General features: G+C 42.7%; 1 protein-coding gene across 10 annotated transcripts in view; it reads left to right on the top strand.

The window, feature by feature from the left end:
* Positions 1-14,888, top strand: part of Kmt2c (lysine methyltransferase 2C) — a 203,292-nt gene that overhangs the window by 166,328 nt on the left and 22,076 nt on the right. For 9 of the 10 annotated variants that reach the window (XM_090333583.1, XM_090333576.1, XM_090333579.1 and 6 more), the window contains 5 exons: positions 2,765-2,843; positions 5,101-5,164; positions 6,940-7,172; positions 8,919-10,616; positions 14,332-14,544. In XM_090333583.1, coding sequence (XP_090189709.1) covers positions 2,765-2,843; positions 5,101-5,164; positions 6,940-7,172; positions 8,919-10,616; positions 14,332-14,544 — 2,287 coding nt within the window. The remainder of the gene's footprint in view (positions 1-2,764; positions 2,844-5,100; positions 5,165-6,939; positions 7,173-8,918; positions 10,617-14,331; positions 14,545-14,888) is intronic. The other variant, XM_090333584.1, reaches the window with a different exon arrangement.

The raw sequence follows: 14,888 nt of genomic DNA, 5'->3' as shown, positions 1-14,888 counted from the left end.
TAGCCTTGAGCTGAAGAGCTTAGGGGAAGTGCCCAAGCCCAGAGTTTTAAACTCCATGACCAGAAAAGAAGGTGGGGCGGTAATTAAGCCATATTAACTGAATCAGGAGAGAAACTGAAGAGGAATTGAGATGGGATAGCTGAAGAATGTGTCATATGTTAACCCCTAGGAGGAAAGTGAGAATTGTGTGTTAAGAATGGTTATGAGAATCACTGAGTGATTATGAAATTGTCACCCCTAAGGCTAAAAGCCACAAGTCAGTTTTTCTTAGATTTCTGTCAAGAACCACCATCATGAGCCAGGTATGGTGGCTCATCTCTGTAATCCTAGCTACTTAGGAGGCTGAGATCTGCAGATCAAGGTTCAAAGCCAGCCCAGGCACTAAAGACCTAGAGACTCTTGAATTACTCACTAGAAAATGAGAAATGGGGCTATGGCTCAGGGGTAGAGTGGTAGCCTTCAGCTGAAGAGTTCAGGGTCAATGACTAGGCCCAGGGGTAATTGGGTAGTCTTGAGCTGAAGAGCTCAGGGACAGCAGCCAAATCCAGAGTCCAAGCCCCAAGTCCACCACCACCAACAACAAAAAACAAACCACCATCACAATTCCATAGTTTTTACTTGCAGGTTTCTTCACTTCAGCTATAGTGAGTAAGGCTTTGTAGGGACAGTCTACACAGCTGTGTATTTGGTGAGACTCATGCATGGGTTACGAATTTTGCTTTTTCTGATCCTCTGTCAATGTAATAAGAAGCATAAAGCTTCAAATTAGTTGAATGTTTTTGAAAAAAATAGTTAAAAGCAATCTGAATGATGACAGAATTGAATATAAAAATCTACACAGATTTAAGATAAATACCCTTCAGAGGACTTTCAGACCTTAGTGTGTACTTCTTTTCAGCTGTTGAGATTCTCTGGACATAATTAAGAGGCACTGTTGAGAACAAAGCAGACTGATTTCTAGTGATTTTTGTCTTTTCTTTTTTTATTGAGCAGTGTTTGGTAGCATTCGTCCCTGTAATGGATTCTTAACCTCTTCCTTTCATAGGCACTTTTAGCATTTCAGTGAAGCCTTTGAAATTTTTCTAAGTACATTTATATGCAAAAAAAGAAAAAATACATTATGTATTACAAAGGAAATGCCATATTTGAAACATAGTTTCTATGGGCTGGGAATATGACTTAGTGGTTAGAGTACTTGCATGCATGAAGTCCTGGGTTTGATTTCTCAGTACCACATACCAGAAAAAGCCAAAGGTCGTGCTATGTCACAAGTAGCAGAGTTCTAGCCTTAAAAGCAGCTCAGGGCTAGTGCCCAGGCCCTGTGTTCAAGCCCCATAGTTACTGGTTACATTTATGATATGCTTATAATTCATTAAATTTAGCAGTACTCCTAATAACTGCTATAATTTCAATGTAGTAAGTATCAGTTCATGTGTTAGTTTTATTTTCTATCAAGAGCTGCAGATACCTATTTCTTACTGGAAGCAATTATCGTACTGCTGATTGTATTGTCCCCTGTTTGCACTTTACATTTGCAGGCCGGCTAGAAAGATGTGCTAAATTTTATTTAGCTTTTAGTTTAAAATTTTCGGCCTCAGAATTAGAATTCTTCGAGTACCAGGTACTCATGATACCCATGACACCTAGGTGTGTGGTGGTACTGGTGTTCTCTGTGTGTCCTGAGAAAGTGGAATGAGGCATCCCTTCTGGGAATAGCCTGATCCATAGAGTGAGGACTGCACAGGTGTATAACCCCTGCAGTAAACTTGCACCAGCCTTGTGGGGAGGGTGACAAATGAATCCGAGGTCTGGGGAAAGAAAGTTAGAAGGATATATTCTAAACTCTTAATAGCTAACTCTTAATCACTGAGGCTACTGCCCTACCCCCAGGCCTGGGCATTGTCCCTGAGCCCTTCAGCTCAAGGCTACCATCCTACCCTGAAGCCAAGCCCTGCTTCCCATTTTCTAGAGTTTAATTGGAGATAAGAGTCTCAGGTCCTTTGTGCCAGACTCAGAGTTCATCCTCCTAAGTAGCTAGGATTAGAGGCCTGAGCCACTACGCCCAGCGAATTTATATTTTAAAGTCCATTGAGCCAAGTTGTGATGGCACACAGGTATCAGGCATAAGTTGGAAAATTGGGTCTAAGGCCAAGCCCAGGCAAAAGCAGGAATTCACCCTGTCTATCCAAATATGGCTGGAATTGTGCCTCAAGTGATAGAGCGCTTGCCAGCAAGCTAGGACCCTGTGGCTCGAGTGAATGATTTTAAGGGTTCAAGCTCAAATAATGGTTCTCATACAGCCCTAGTGGTCCTTGTGGATTTGCTTTTATCACGTGACTTGAAAATGCTCAACCTGTACTTGATAGGTAGAGGGAGGAGATCTGCTGGGCATATGATTGCTGCTGCTCCTCTTTGCCTAGAAGAGAGTAGCCAGGCCAGGCACAGTGGCTCATGCCTGTCATTCTGGCTACTCAGAAGGCTGAGAGCTGAGGATCAAGGTTCAGAACCAGTCTGGACACCAAAGCCCATGAAGTTCCATGAAACACTTATCTCCAAATGACCACCAGAAAACCGGAAGTGGTACTGTGGCTCAAGTGGCAGAGCACTAGCCTTGAGCTGAAGAGCTCTGGGACAGCTTCCAGGCCCAGAGTTCATGCCCCACAACTTGGGGGGTGGGGGGGAGACAGGGGGAACAGGTCAGCACTTGAGGTCATTTTTAGTTATAAATGCTGTTCATCTGATACCCAGTGCTTCCCACTTTCAGATTCCCCTTCATGGGCCACTCGATGGCTGGGCCGCAGAACACTGAAGGACAGAGTCTGGTGCCACAGTCAGCTGCGCAGGTAATGCTGCTTGGGTCACTCACTTGTGGAGGGGATGTGGTCCAGTCCAAGTGAGCCCTTTCTAGGATGAAGTAGTTGCTCTGGACACCCAAACCCCCAGAACACACTGTCAGCACAGGAGCAATAAAGGAGGAATAACGGTTTTAAATACTGGATGTAATTTCTGAAGAACATCTGTACCCTTGGGAGAGAAAGGAAGTCATTTGAAGGGAAACAAAGGACTTGGGGCTTCTGGATTTTCATTTACTAAGACTTCATGTCTTATCCATTCTATTTAATACATGAGCTACTGGAAACAGTAGAAAATACTATTTGTAATCATTCTAATTAATACATTATTGCTTGGTATAGTTAGCTTGAAGCATAAATCTTTATGCAGTCTTGGAAGTTTAAAAATGCTCCTTTTCTACATGTATGAGTATGTTCTTGTGTGCTGGTAGAGTCTGGAACTCCAGGCCTTGCACTCTTACTTGCCTTTTCCACTCAAGGCGGACACTTGAGTACCACTTGAGCCGCACCTTCACCACTTCAGGCTCTATGTGTGTGGGGGGGGGCGGGGAGGGTATAAGAGTGGGATTGTGCAAATGCACATGTATGCATGCATGCTGCTCGCCCTGGAACTTTAACACAGGGCCTTGACAGTGTCCCTGACCATTTTTTGGTCAAAGCTGGCATTTTTCCACTTGAGCCACAACTCTGCTTCGGACTTTTTTGCTGGTTAATTTGAGATAAGAGTCTCATGGCCTTTTCTGCCTGGGTTAGCTTTAACCTTGATCCTCTGATCTTAGCCTCCTGAGTTTCTAGGATTTACAGGCATGAGACACCAGCTCCCAGCTCGCTGTGGCTTTTTGCTGGTTAACTAGAGATAAGAGTCTTAGGGACTTTTTTTGCCCAGGCTGACCTTGACCTGTAGTCCTCAGATCTCAGCTTCCTGTGTAGGTAGGTTTACAGGCATGAGATGAGCTACTAGTGCTCAGCTCCATTATTTTTAAAATTTCAGTCTGCTTAGGGAAGAAACCCTATTTTCTATATCCTTTTGAAATTGAATTTTGCCCTGCCAATTAAAACTTTTGTATTCACCATGCTAATTATTATATCTTTTGTGAGATAGAGACCATTTGGTATACTCAAAAAATACAGGTCTTATATATAGCAGGGAGGTCTTTTGTTTTTATAAGGAGATGAGATGGATATTTGAGGTTCAGTGCCAGCCAAAGCAGCAAAAATACTGATGAGATCCTCATCTCCCTCAACAGTTGGGCATGATGGGTGTGAGCCTGTCATCTTAGCTACGTGGAAAACATAAATAGGAAGACTGAGTTCCAGGCTAGCCCTAGCAAAAGACATCTTTTGATATATTTGAGACTATATCTCAAATACAATGAGAGCAAGTGTTGGAGGCATGGCTTAGGTAGTAGAGTACCAGCTAGTAAGCAGAAGTATAAGACACAGAGTTCCAAAAAGAGAAAAGAAAGAAAGGAAAACAGAAAAGAGCAAAAATGATGGAAGACATGGCTGAAATGGTAGAGGGCCAGCTGAGCAAGTACAAGGCTCTGAGATGAAACTCCACTATCACCATGAGATTCTCCTGTATGATGCTGGTGTAACAAGTGGCTCTGCTGGATTGTTATAAAGATTGTACGTAAGACAGACCTCCTACGCTCACTTTAAATTGTTAGCCTGTGTACAGCTCATGTTTAACAAAACTTGAGTCAACTGGGTAGCTAATTTGCAAAATTATTTTATGAAGTAGTTGCTAGGGAAATGTTAGATGAAAAAAACTTTAACCACCCTCACTGAAGACTATTTTGAAGATAAGACTGATATTTTAAGTGCATGCATTTCCCTTTTGTTTGTTTGTTGTTAGGCACTTAGTTCTTGTTACACATAAACAATGTGCTGTGGAGTGGCATGTGATAAACATGGGACATGTGTTCATTAGCAGGATGATGTCAGGAGCATGGGAATCAAATTGTGTATGATACTCTTAAGAGCATTTGGTTTGCTATAGTATTTTTCAGACAAGTTAATTTTTTCTTTCAAGTATGGTTGGTTTTCAGCCGAGATAAAACTAGAGTCTCAGAAATTAGATTGCCACCCCACTAAATCATCTTAGTCTTTGTAAAATTCCTAAATTAAATGTATCTTACAAAATTAAAAAGTTTTTTTAATCTATTTTTTTTTACCTTCTATGTAACTTTTCCCCCTTTAACTGAAGTGTGGAATTAAACATATTTGTAAATTTTACTTATTTTAGGATGGCAGTATAACACATCAGATTTCTAGGCCTAATCCTCCAAATTTTGGTCCAGGCTTTGTCAGTAAGTATAAATCTAATAAGTTCCGTGTTTTCTGGGGATTGCTTGTCTGGCTTTCTGTGTTTGACTATGTGAACAGTGGAGTTAGTTAGGAGTCTTGCTGTGAGCCCAGGTGCCTGAGTGCCTCCTCTTCTCTCAAGCACCACTGTCCTGTCAGGCATGTATTGTCATTACTAATTTTTTTCTTTTGGCTGTGCATGAAGAATTAAAAGATACATATTTTAATACAGAAAATTCATCTTCCCCATTCTCTTGAACATTTGTGCTATTTTTGTTTGTAGACTGGGCACTTTTTACAGTCTATTAGAGCATTTCCTTACTCATGACAGTCTGCCTAAGAGACAGAGACATGAAAGGGGAAAAAGAAGGGACTGTGCCCAGTAGGTAGTTGGGTTGCAGCATGGTGTGAAGGTCAGATATGCAGATGCCACTGAACCCGCTCTGACCATCCTTAGGGGTCCCAAGGTGGTTCAGGATAGTAGTCAAAGTTCTCCCCAGACTGAACCTTTCTGAAATCTTCAGACTGTTTAGCTAACTTTTTTCACCATTATCTTTCATTTTGCTCACCTCTGCTCTCCTGGTTCCAGAAACCAGAAAGGCTTTCCTTGCGGTAGGTCTCATTCTACCAGAAGCAGAACTTCTGAAACCTTGTGAAAAAGCCTGTTCTTGAAAAATGCCCTTCAAATTTAGTAGACTAGATTCCAAGTTCATGTGTGTACTGGAACTTCTGGGTTTAGGAACAAACCCAAAGTCTGACCTTTTGAAATTCCCCTACATTAATTATGATTATAATTTGAACATTATATTTGCATTTAAAACAAGCAAACCACTGAAACCAACTGGCTTTTTCTGGCTTTATTGTGCCCATGGGCTTTGGTTGGATTCTTAATGTATGACAATATTCTGTTACTGATGTTATTTTCATGAATGTCCTTTTAGGATTGTATTTATTGATTTCTTTGTTTTGTACTGAGTTATAAAGGTATACTCAGAATTTTTCACTACATGAGATGATCTTTTTGGGGACTGGGTATTAGTGTAGTAAAGTGCCCTTAGAAAATAAGGAGAATATTGGTACAAGATGAAGAGATCTGGCTATTTGTGGGAGATGGATTAGCATTCAGAGACAAAAAAAGATCTTATTTAACTATGCCTTTATTTATAAAAATGTGACAAAGTAAAAATTATCAGTGTTGCCAATACTCCTATTCCCTTATAAAACAGATTTCAAATGTGTCCTTTCTAAAATGTTCTAGTCTCCCTCCTTCTGTACTTTTTATTTTTTCCCTCCTCTAATAACAAACAGGAAAGCCTTATAAAGTAAGGGAAGTTAGCATAGATTGCCTAATTCTTCTCTGGTCCTCAGTGGCATAGATTGTAGTCTCTTCAGAATCTCTAAAGTTGAATTAATAGAAATGCATATTTGATGGAATAGGTAGTTTGGATAAGTAGATTTGCTAGTTTGATAGTTCTATAGGTAAAAAACATTTCATTAGGTAAAAGTCTTCTGATTTTTGAAGACTGGATTTGTAATATGTACATACATATTAACTGATGCCCTAAGTATGTATTCTCTGGCTTTCTTCGTAAATATTTCCTAAAATCTGCTATTTTATAGTTACATAATTTCTTTCTCATATTTACATTTTTGTTTTCTAATTTTCTTTTAAATAGTCATGGTGAAACTGTATTTCTGTACAAAATGGAAATAGCTTTTAATCTTGATCCTTCCAGAAAATTAACACAAATGAAATTCTGATTTTTTTTTTCCCCCTCAGATGACTCTCAGCGTAAGCAGTATGAAGAATGGCTTCAGGAAACTCAACAGCTTCTTCAGATGCAGCAGAAGTATCTTGAAGAACAAATTGGTGCACACAGAAAATCTAAGAAAGCTCTTTCAGCGAAACAGCGCACTGCCAAGAAGGCGGGAAGAGAATTCCCAGAAGAAGACGCAGAACAGCTTAAGCATGTCACGGAGCAGCAGAGCATGGTTCAGAAACAGCTGGAGCAGGTAGGTAATAGACAGGGTTCCAATGCAAGCCACCAGCCGTGAAGCAGCTACTTCAATGTATTACCCATGTGTAACCTAGGTGGATAACAAAGGACACAAAAAGTGCACTGGTCTTGGGCTTAATAGCAGCCCTGGTCCTCTCTCCAGGGTGGTGATTAGAGCACATACCTTACTAACTACCCCGAAGGACCTAATGTTCGTCCTACTTAAGAAAGTTTTTACACTTTTCGGCGACTATGGCGATCTTGACAGAACTCGGTTATTTCCTTTCACATAGATGGTCTTCCTATGTCATGTGCAGTTTTGGTTTTCCTGGTGGATGTGGTTCACAAAGAGGTCCTGGGTATGGTGCAGGGCGTGCTGTAAAATAATCATAACTGTCAGGAGACATGGTAACCACCTTCTGTGCCCCTAATGTCATGTGCCTGCTTCGTGCACATCTCACTACTGCATCCGTCTCCTGCAGCTCCTCCTCTGCAACCATTAAACTGGTTAAGAAAGCTTTAACGAAACCTTTCCTCAGTTACTGGGTATGGAAATCACACAGCTGCCTGAGAAGAAACCAGAGACTAATTCAACTAGTAGTTTAACTATATTATTTATTGAACTCAGATTTTTAAAAAATTTCGGGATTTTTTTTTTTTTGCCTTAGGCAAATGGTAAGGAATACAAAGTAAAAACACATCTTGTTTTAAAATGGGACAATTTTTCGTATTTAAGAAATGAAAGGGATGACATTTTTCAAAAAGAATTGTATTCATTATCTGACTTACATAACCATAACCCCTCTGTAAATCACCTTTACAATAACAGTAAACAAATTTGGAGGGCGGGGGGAATGAAATCCAAGGCCAAGAGTTTAGCCTGTGGTAGAGTGCTTGCCTAGCATGCACAAAGACCTAGGTTCAATTCCTCCATACCACATACATAGAAAAATATGAAGAAATACTATGTTAGAAGACTTAGAATGAATTTAATAATGACAGCTCATCAGAAATCTGCATCCCCTCTTCAAAGGGACTACTTTACTGTATAAAATTTGGTCATGTACATTTTTATAGTTAACTTTTTTAAATAAACTTTTGCAAAAGCAAAATAACAAGTAAATGCTTAAAGTTTGAGATAAATTGTAGGTATGCTGACCTTGAGCTATAACTTGTACAGCACTATAATTAGCTACTTCCTATGTATCTTTCATCTGTTTTTTTCTATTAAATAGGTAATTTTAATAGTCGATTCCTTTTTGTTTTTGTTTTTGCCAGTCCTGGATGTGGGCTCAGGGCCTGAGCACTGTCCTTGGGTTTTCTCAAGGCCAGAGCTCTACCATTTGAGCCACAGCACCACTTCTGGCTTTTTTTTTCCCCCTGTACATGTTTTAGTTTGAAGCTAATCCGGGCAGGAAAGTTGGTTGAAACTCTTATCTCCAAGTAACCACTGAAAAGTTGGAAGAAGAACTATGGCCTAAGTGGTAGAGTACCAGTCTTGAGCAGCAAAGCTCAAGACCCTGAGTTCAAGTCCTAAAATATGCACCCCCCCTCCAAAAAAAATAATTAGTACTTTAAATTGAGGCGTATCATGCCTTATTAATAAGTTGAGTAAGTTCTTATTTTTCCCATTATCTAAACAACATATTTTTGGCACTCTTATTATTGAACTGCCTTACGTATAATCCCACCAAAATTGTCAGCCAGTGGTTTGAGACCTACCCAGTACAAACACGAATAGTGACGACTTTGCTTGTTTCAGATTCGTAAACAACAGAAAGAGCATGCTGAGTTGATCGAAGATTATCGGATCAAGCAGCAGCAGCAGCAGCAGTGTGCCCTGGCCCCCCCAATGCTGATGCCTGGAGCCCAGCCCCCCCTCGTTTCTGGTGCCACACCACCCACCGCGAGCCAGCCTAGCTTTCCCATGGTGCCGCAGCAGCTTCCGCGCCAGCAACATACACCGGTCATCTCTGGCCATACCAGCCCTGCTAGAATGCCTGCTTTACCTGGTTGGCAGCCTGCTGGCACCCCTGCTCACCTGCCTCTCAATCCCCCTAGGATTCAACCCCCGATCACACAATTACCCATGAAACCTTGCACACCAGCCCCAGGTCCAGTGCCAAGCACAAATCCACAGAGTGGACCACCACCACGAGTAGAATTTGATGACAACAATCCCTTCAGTGAAAGCTTCCAGGAACGAGAGAGGAAGGAGCGCTTACGAGAGCAACAAGAAAGGCAGAGAATCCAGCTAATGCAAGAAGTAGACCGGCAGAGAGCTTTGCAGCAGAGGATGGAATTGGAGCAGCATGGCCTGATGGGCCCTGAGCTGGGCCACAGGACATCTGTGTCCCAGATGCCATTCTACAGTGCCGAACGACCTTGTGATTTTATGCAGCCCCCAAGACCTCTTCAGCAGTCTCCACAACACCAGCAGCAGATGGGACCCACTTTACAGCAGAGTGGCCAACAGGGCTCTGTCAGTTCACCTCCCGCCCAGGCATTCATGCAGACCAGTGAGCGGAGGCTGGTGGGACCTCCGTCGTCGTCGTTTGTTCCTGACTCACCATCCGTTCCTGGTGGAAGCCCAGACTTGCATTGTGCTAAACAGCAGGGCCACGGGAGTGTTCCTGGGACCAGCTTCCAGCAGTCCCCTTTGAGGTCTCCATTTACACCTGCATTACCAGGAACGCCTCCAGTCGCCAACAGCAATCTGCCATGTGCCCAGGACCCTGCCGCACCTCATGGACAATGTTTTCCCGGATCAGCGCCGTCTCTCATTCAGCTGTATTCTGATATAATCCCAGAAGAAAAGGGGAAAAAGAAAAGAGCAAGAAAAAAGAAAAAAGATGATGATACAGAGTCCACCAAAGCACCATCGACTCCCCACTCAGATATCACAGCTCCTCCAACCCCAGGCCTCTCAGAGACTACCTCCACTCCTTCTGTGAGCACACCCAGTGAGCTCCCTCCACCAGCAGAACAAGAGGCACCGGAGCCAGTCGGCCCGGCAACTCCTGGTACAGCAGCAAGCCAGCCATGTACCCAGGCAGAAAGCAAACTTCCTGGTGGTGACTTCTCCCAAGGAGTTCCAAGTCAGCAGACTCAGGAAAATTTGGAAGTGAATAAGCTCTCCACAGAAACTCCTGCCAAGAATGAAGAGATAAAACTGGAGAAGGCTGAGACCGAGTCCTGCCTGAGTCAAGATGAGACCAAATTGGAGGAGCAAGGCGACAGAAAGGTCGAGGAGGGTGCTGCAGCTGAAACTGCCTCCTCCGTCCAAAGTCCTCCCCATTCTGCCGGGGCCCCTGCATCCAAGGGAGACTCGGGAAATGAACTGCTGAAGCACTTGCTGAAAAACAAAAAGTCCTCTTCCCTTTTAAGTCAAAGACCCGAAGGCACTTGCTGCCGAGAGGAGAATAAGCTAGCTGAGAAGCAGAGCCCTGTGGAAGGACTGGTAAGTGAGAATCATGAAAAGTATATTTTCAGCAAATCGGTAGCAACAACTTAGTAATCTGAGCACTATATGGCAATATTTCTTAGTCTAGAGAACCTTTCTCTTTTGTGGGTTTTGAACTTGAACCCGGCACCTCATTCACATTTGCTAAACATATGCTCTACCACTTGGGCCATGGCTTCAGCTGCTGACTTTTCTGAGGTGGAGTTCTTACTTTCTGCCTTGTATCCTGGACCACAGCCCTCCTTACAATTCTGTATCAGGAAGTTGGGTGCATACCATGGCACCTAGGTTTTTATCTGTTGAGATGGGCTCACTCAAACTTCTTTTGCCCAAGCTGGACTGGAAACATAAACTTACTCGTCTCTAGTCCACAAATACCTGGGATTCTGGGAGTGAGCCATCAACACCCAGCCAAAGAACTATTTGTTTTAATTTGTTGTTTCTGTCACCATTAAACCCATGTTTTACTTATATCCATAAATTAAGATAAGGTATTATAGTTCATACATTATGTGTGACTTTTCAGCTGGTTATCACACAAAAAGAAAATGTCTGTGGACCTTTATTTGTGGGCTAACTATAATAAATGATAATATTTATTGTAGTAATTATTACCATTAGCTTGTTTAAAATATAAAAACTATGCCTAGTATAACTCACACCTGTAATCTCAGCTCTTTAAGCTGTTAAAATTGGAACCATCACAGTTCAAGACTAGCCTGGGCAGAGCTAAGGGAGATCCCATCTCAACTAAACTAGTGAAAGAACGGTCATTCGAGCCTGTCATCCCAACTAGGTAGAAAACGTAATGGCCTAAGGCTGGCCATGGGCAAAAGGTACAACTCTACCTGGAAAATAATGGAAAAGTAGAAAGGGCTGGGGGGTAGGGCCCAGGCACTTGCATGGAACACTTGTCTTAGCAGATGCTCAGTACCTACCAAAGATGCACACAGCCACACACCACATGGGACAGCTGCTTCACTTTTTCTCAGGACTTGAGAACTCTCAGCAATCACTTCCACTGGGAAGAAATTGTGTCATATTAATCCTCAGTGTTAAACAATTTTAATCATGCATGTTAATTTCATCTTGTGGTTTTCTGTGTACCAATATTCTAGCCATTTTACGTTATGAGTACTGGAATTGCTTCTGTTGTAAATAGGGCTGTAGAAGAATGCCCCGTTTCAGTGAACTTTGTTAAGATGCTTTGAAATGGAGTTAGTGGTTCTTGGGAATTAGTATACTTTGGCCTCATCTTTCACAAGGTACTGGCTCTGTAGCCATCACCAGTTCAATTCATAAGACTTTCCTTACAGCACTTCTCAGATTAGATTTGTCATCTTCATAGACTTACCGCAGCTGTCCACATTTGAGTTTTCAGCTCATTAATGAGCCAGGCATCAGTGGCTCATGCCTGTTATCCTAGCTACTTGGGAGATGCAGGACTGAGGAACAAAGCCAGCCTGGGTGGGATTTTTTTGTTTGTTTGGTTTTGTTTTAAAAAAAGAGAGAGACTCCCAACTCTAATGAGCCCAAAAAGCCAGAAGTGGAGGTGTGGCTCAAATGGAAGATAGAGCACCAATCTTGAGCAAAAAAAAAAAAGCTAAATGGAAGTGTGGAAACCCTGAGTTCAAGCCCTAGTACTGGCTTTTAAAAAAATAATAATGCAGCTCATCCTTTGTGCATGTGTTGGCATACTCTTTTCTTCTCTTTGGTCATTCAATAAAAACGGAACATCGACCCAGTAGATTCATGTAATTTTTATAAATTTTTCTAGTGAAGCTTTTCCAGCCACATTTGTCACCAGCTAATATGCCCACCTGGCCCAATTTCTGGCATTTTATGCCTCTAGGAATACTGAACAACCTGCTGAGCCCTAAATTTCTTTCTTCCATATATGGTCATATTCTACTGTTTCTGCCTACTCTGCTCTCCTTTTTCTGTCTCTGGCAAATGTCTTATCTGGAATCATCTCCAGATACCTTCCTCAACTTGCTAGTCTCAATGCTGTGATACTGGCTGACATCACTCTCCTGGCCCGTGGAGGCCATGGGTAAACTATGCAATCTTCTCATCAGAACTAGTGCTGGGCAAGAAGGTTTAAGGGCACTAAGAACTAGGAGCTCCTTCCTAGCAAGCACAGGGCCCCTGAGTTCAAGCCCTAAGACCACTCCAAGAACCACAACTGAAAAAGGATGCTTCATGGCATGGGAACGGCCCCACGGCCAGTTTCAAAAGCAGGCCTCAAAATGAAAGAATTTAGGTAAGATCTCTTGTGAGACTTCACACACACACACACACACACACACACACACAGGCATAGATTAACCCTCTGTTAAATCTGCTTTTGATGATCGTGAAGATCAGGGGTGACAACTACAAAGTAGATCAAGTGCATGCTGGTGCTTACTGAGGGCAATGAGATCATTGCCTCCTCTCAGCAGCTAGAGAAAGCATAGGCAAGTGTCACCCCATCCCTGTCACCCAGGGGAGTTTCCAGACTCGCAGAATCTCCCCTCCCAGTGTGGAACTGCGGCTCAGGACACGGTTTTGCAAGAGTCCCAAGTGGTTGATGGTGAAGTCCCCTAGTAGGCTTGTTAAAACATACCTGCCCAGAGTCTACTCTGGGTCTGGGATGGCACCAGAATATCTGCATTTCTCACCCATCCCTGAGGCTGCTGTGGCTGCTCTTGAGACCAGTCCTTGGAGAGGCAGTGATACATCAGGGACAGCCAATCTGAGCCTGCTTCTGCCTCCTTCCTTTGTATGAACTGAAAATGTTTACAGTTGAATGTATGGGCACAAAAAGTTCAAGAAAGTAATAAGTTGCATGAAATTCCCATCTATCTTGAAATTTAAAAGTTTTGTTAGAGCACAGACAAGTTCATTCCTGTGTTTTTGCCAGACTGCGTGTGAGGTAGAAGCTTGTGACCATTAGGATAAAATCTTAGCCCTCTTCCCTTTTATATACAAGAAACTCAGATCCTGAATAAAACTGGAAACTACAATTTTGAAAACTCCCCAAGATTCAGTGTGGAATTGATAGCAGAAATTTCAGCAACTATGGCCATCTGTACAGCTGAGTACCAAATGACTTGAGGCATACCTTTCAGTTCTTAGTGTTAGTACTTATATCAGGTGAAAACTTTCAGAGCCAAGATCAATTGCTGAGTCTATGTTCTCTCCCTGTGACTTGAAGTCTGTAGCCACTGGTTTTCAGTCACATACCATAGGAGCCAGGAAGATACAGTGGCATGGTGGCTCACTGCTCTCAGGTCAGCTGTTCTCACCCCATGCAAGGTCTGGGAGACCCACCTAGAGGCTGTGAAGTGTGTTGGCAGACCTCTTCACCAGTTTTTAGGAAGAACCAAAAGTAATTCACCTTTGCTATGGTTAAGAGACTGCCCAATCATGGGCACATCTTCCTTGTTCCCAGGAGCTATGACTCGGGGACCCCCTTTGTCCCAGCATAACTAAGGACCTTCTATTCTTCCCACAAACTCTGCAGCCGACAGGTTTCCAGATACCAGAGTAAGGCCCTAGAAAGAGGCAGGCATCTTCAGAAAACAAGCGCACTTGACTCCACTGTGCTCTCCTCCTCAGCTTTCAGTGCTGTAATAGCAGTGAGTCGCAGGATGGAGGTGGTCTAGCGTGAACTAAAGTCAAACGTGTGGATAGCTCACTTACTTTTTAACCTTTCCAATTACATTAGCAAACTTTGGGGGCTCAAATGCAAAGTGGTTTTGGATGTGGCAACAGCCAGTTGCCAAAAACAGATGGAGGAAGTGAAACCAAGAAACAGCGAAGCAAACGGACTCAGAGGACTGGGGAGAGAGCAGCACCTCGCTCAAAGAAAAGGAAAAAGGACGAAGCGGAGAAACACGCGATGCTCTCCAGCTCTGACTCCGTCACCCAGCTGAAACAGGTGAGCTGTTCAGAGCAGCCTTTTCACACTTTCACGAAGCGAGAGAGCAAGTGCCATTTCAGCCCTAGGAAGCTGAAACTCTCTATTGCAGTCATTTCCTAACTAGAAAGTTCAGGGAAAAAAGGACATCTGGACAAGAAACCTAATAAACTTTTCTGTTTCCAAGCAAAACCACACCTTATGTATTGGTACCTGAAATTTACATGGCTATAAAAGGATTGGTAGGCCATGGTCAAGACACTCATATTCAAGAAGAGCAGCCTCAACACGGAGAAAAACTGTCTCCATTTCTTGTGATTCTGGATCCAAAGAAATGGAATGTGGGACTCTCCTTATTTAAACTC

The sequence above is a fragment of the Megascapheus bottae genome, chromosome 5 (genome assembly GCF_031878675.1).
Source record: "Megascapheus bottae isolate mThoBot1 chromosome 5, mThoBot2.hap1, whole genome shotgun sequence".
Lineage (NCBI taxonomy): Eukaryota > Metazoa > Chordata > Mammalia > Rodentia > Geomyidae > Megascapheus > Megascapheus bottae.
Note: the sequence above shows the minus strand (reverse complement) of the source record. Positions and strands in the feature narration are given on the sequence as shown.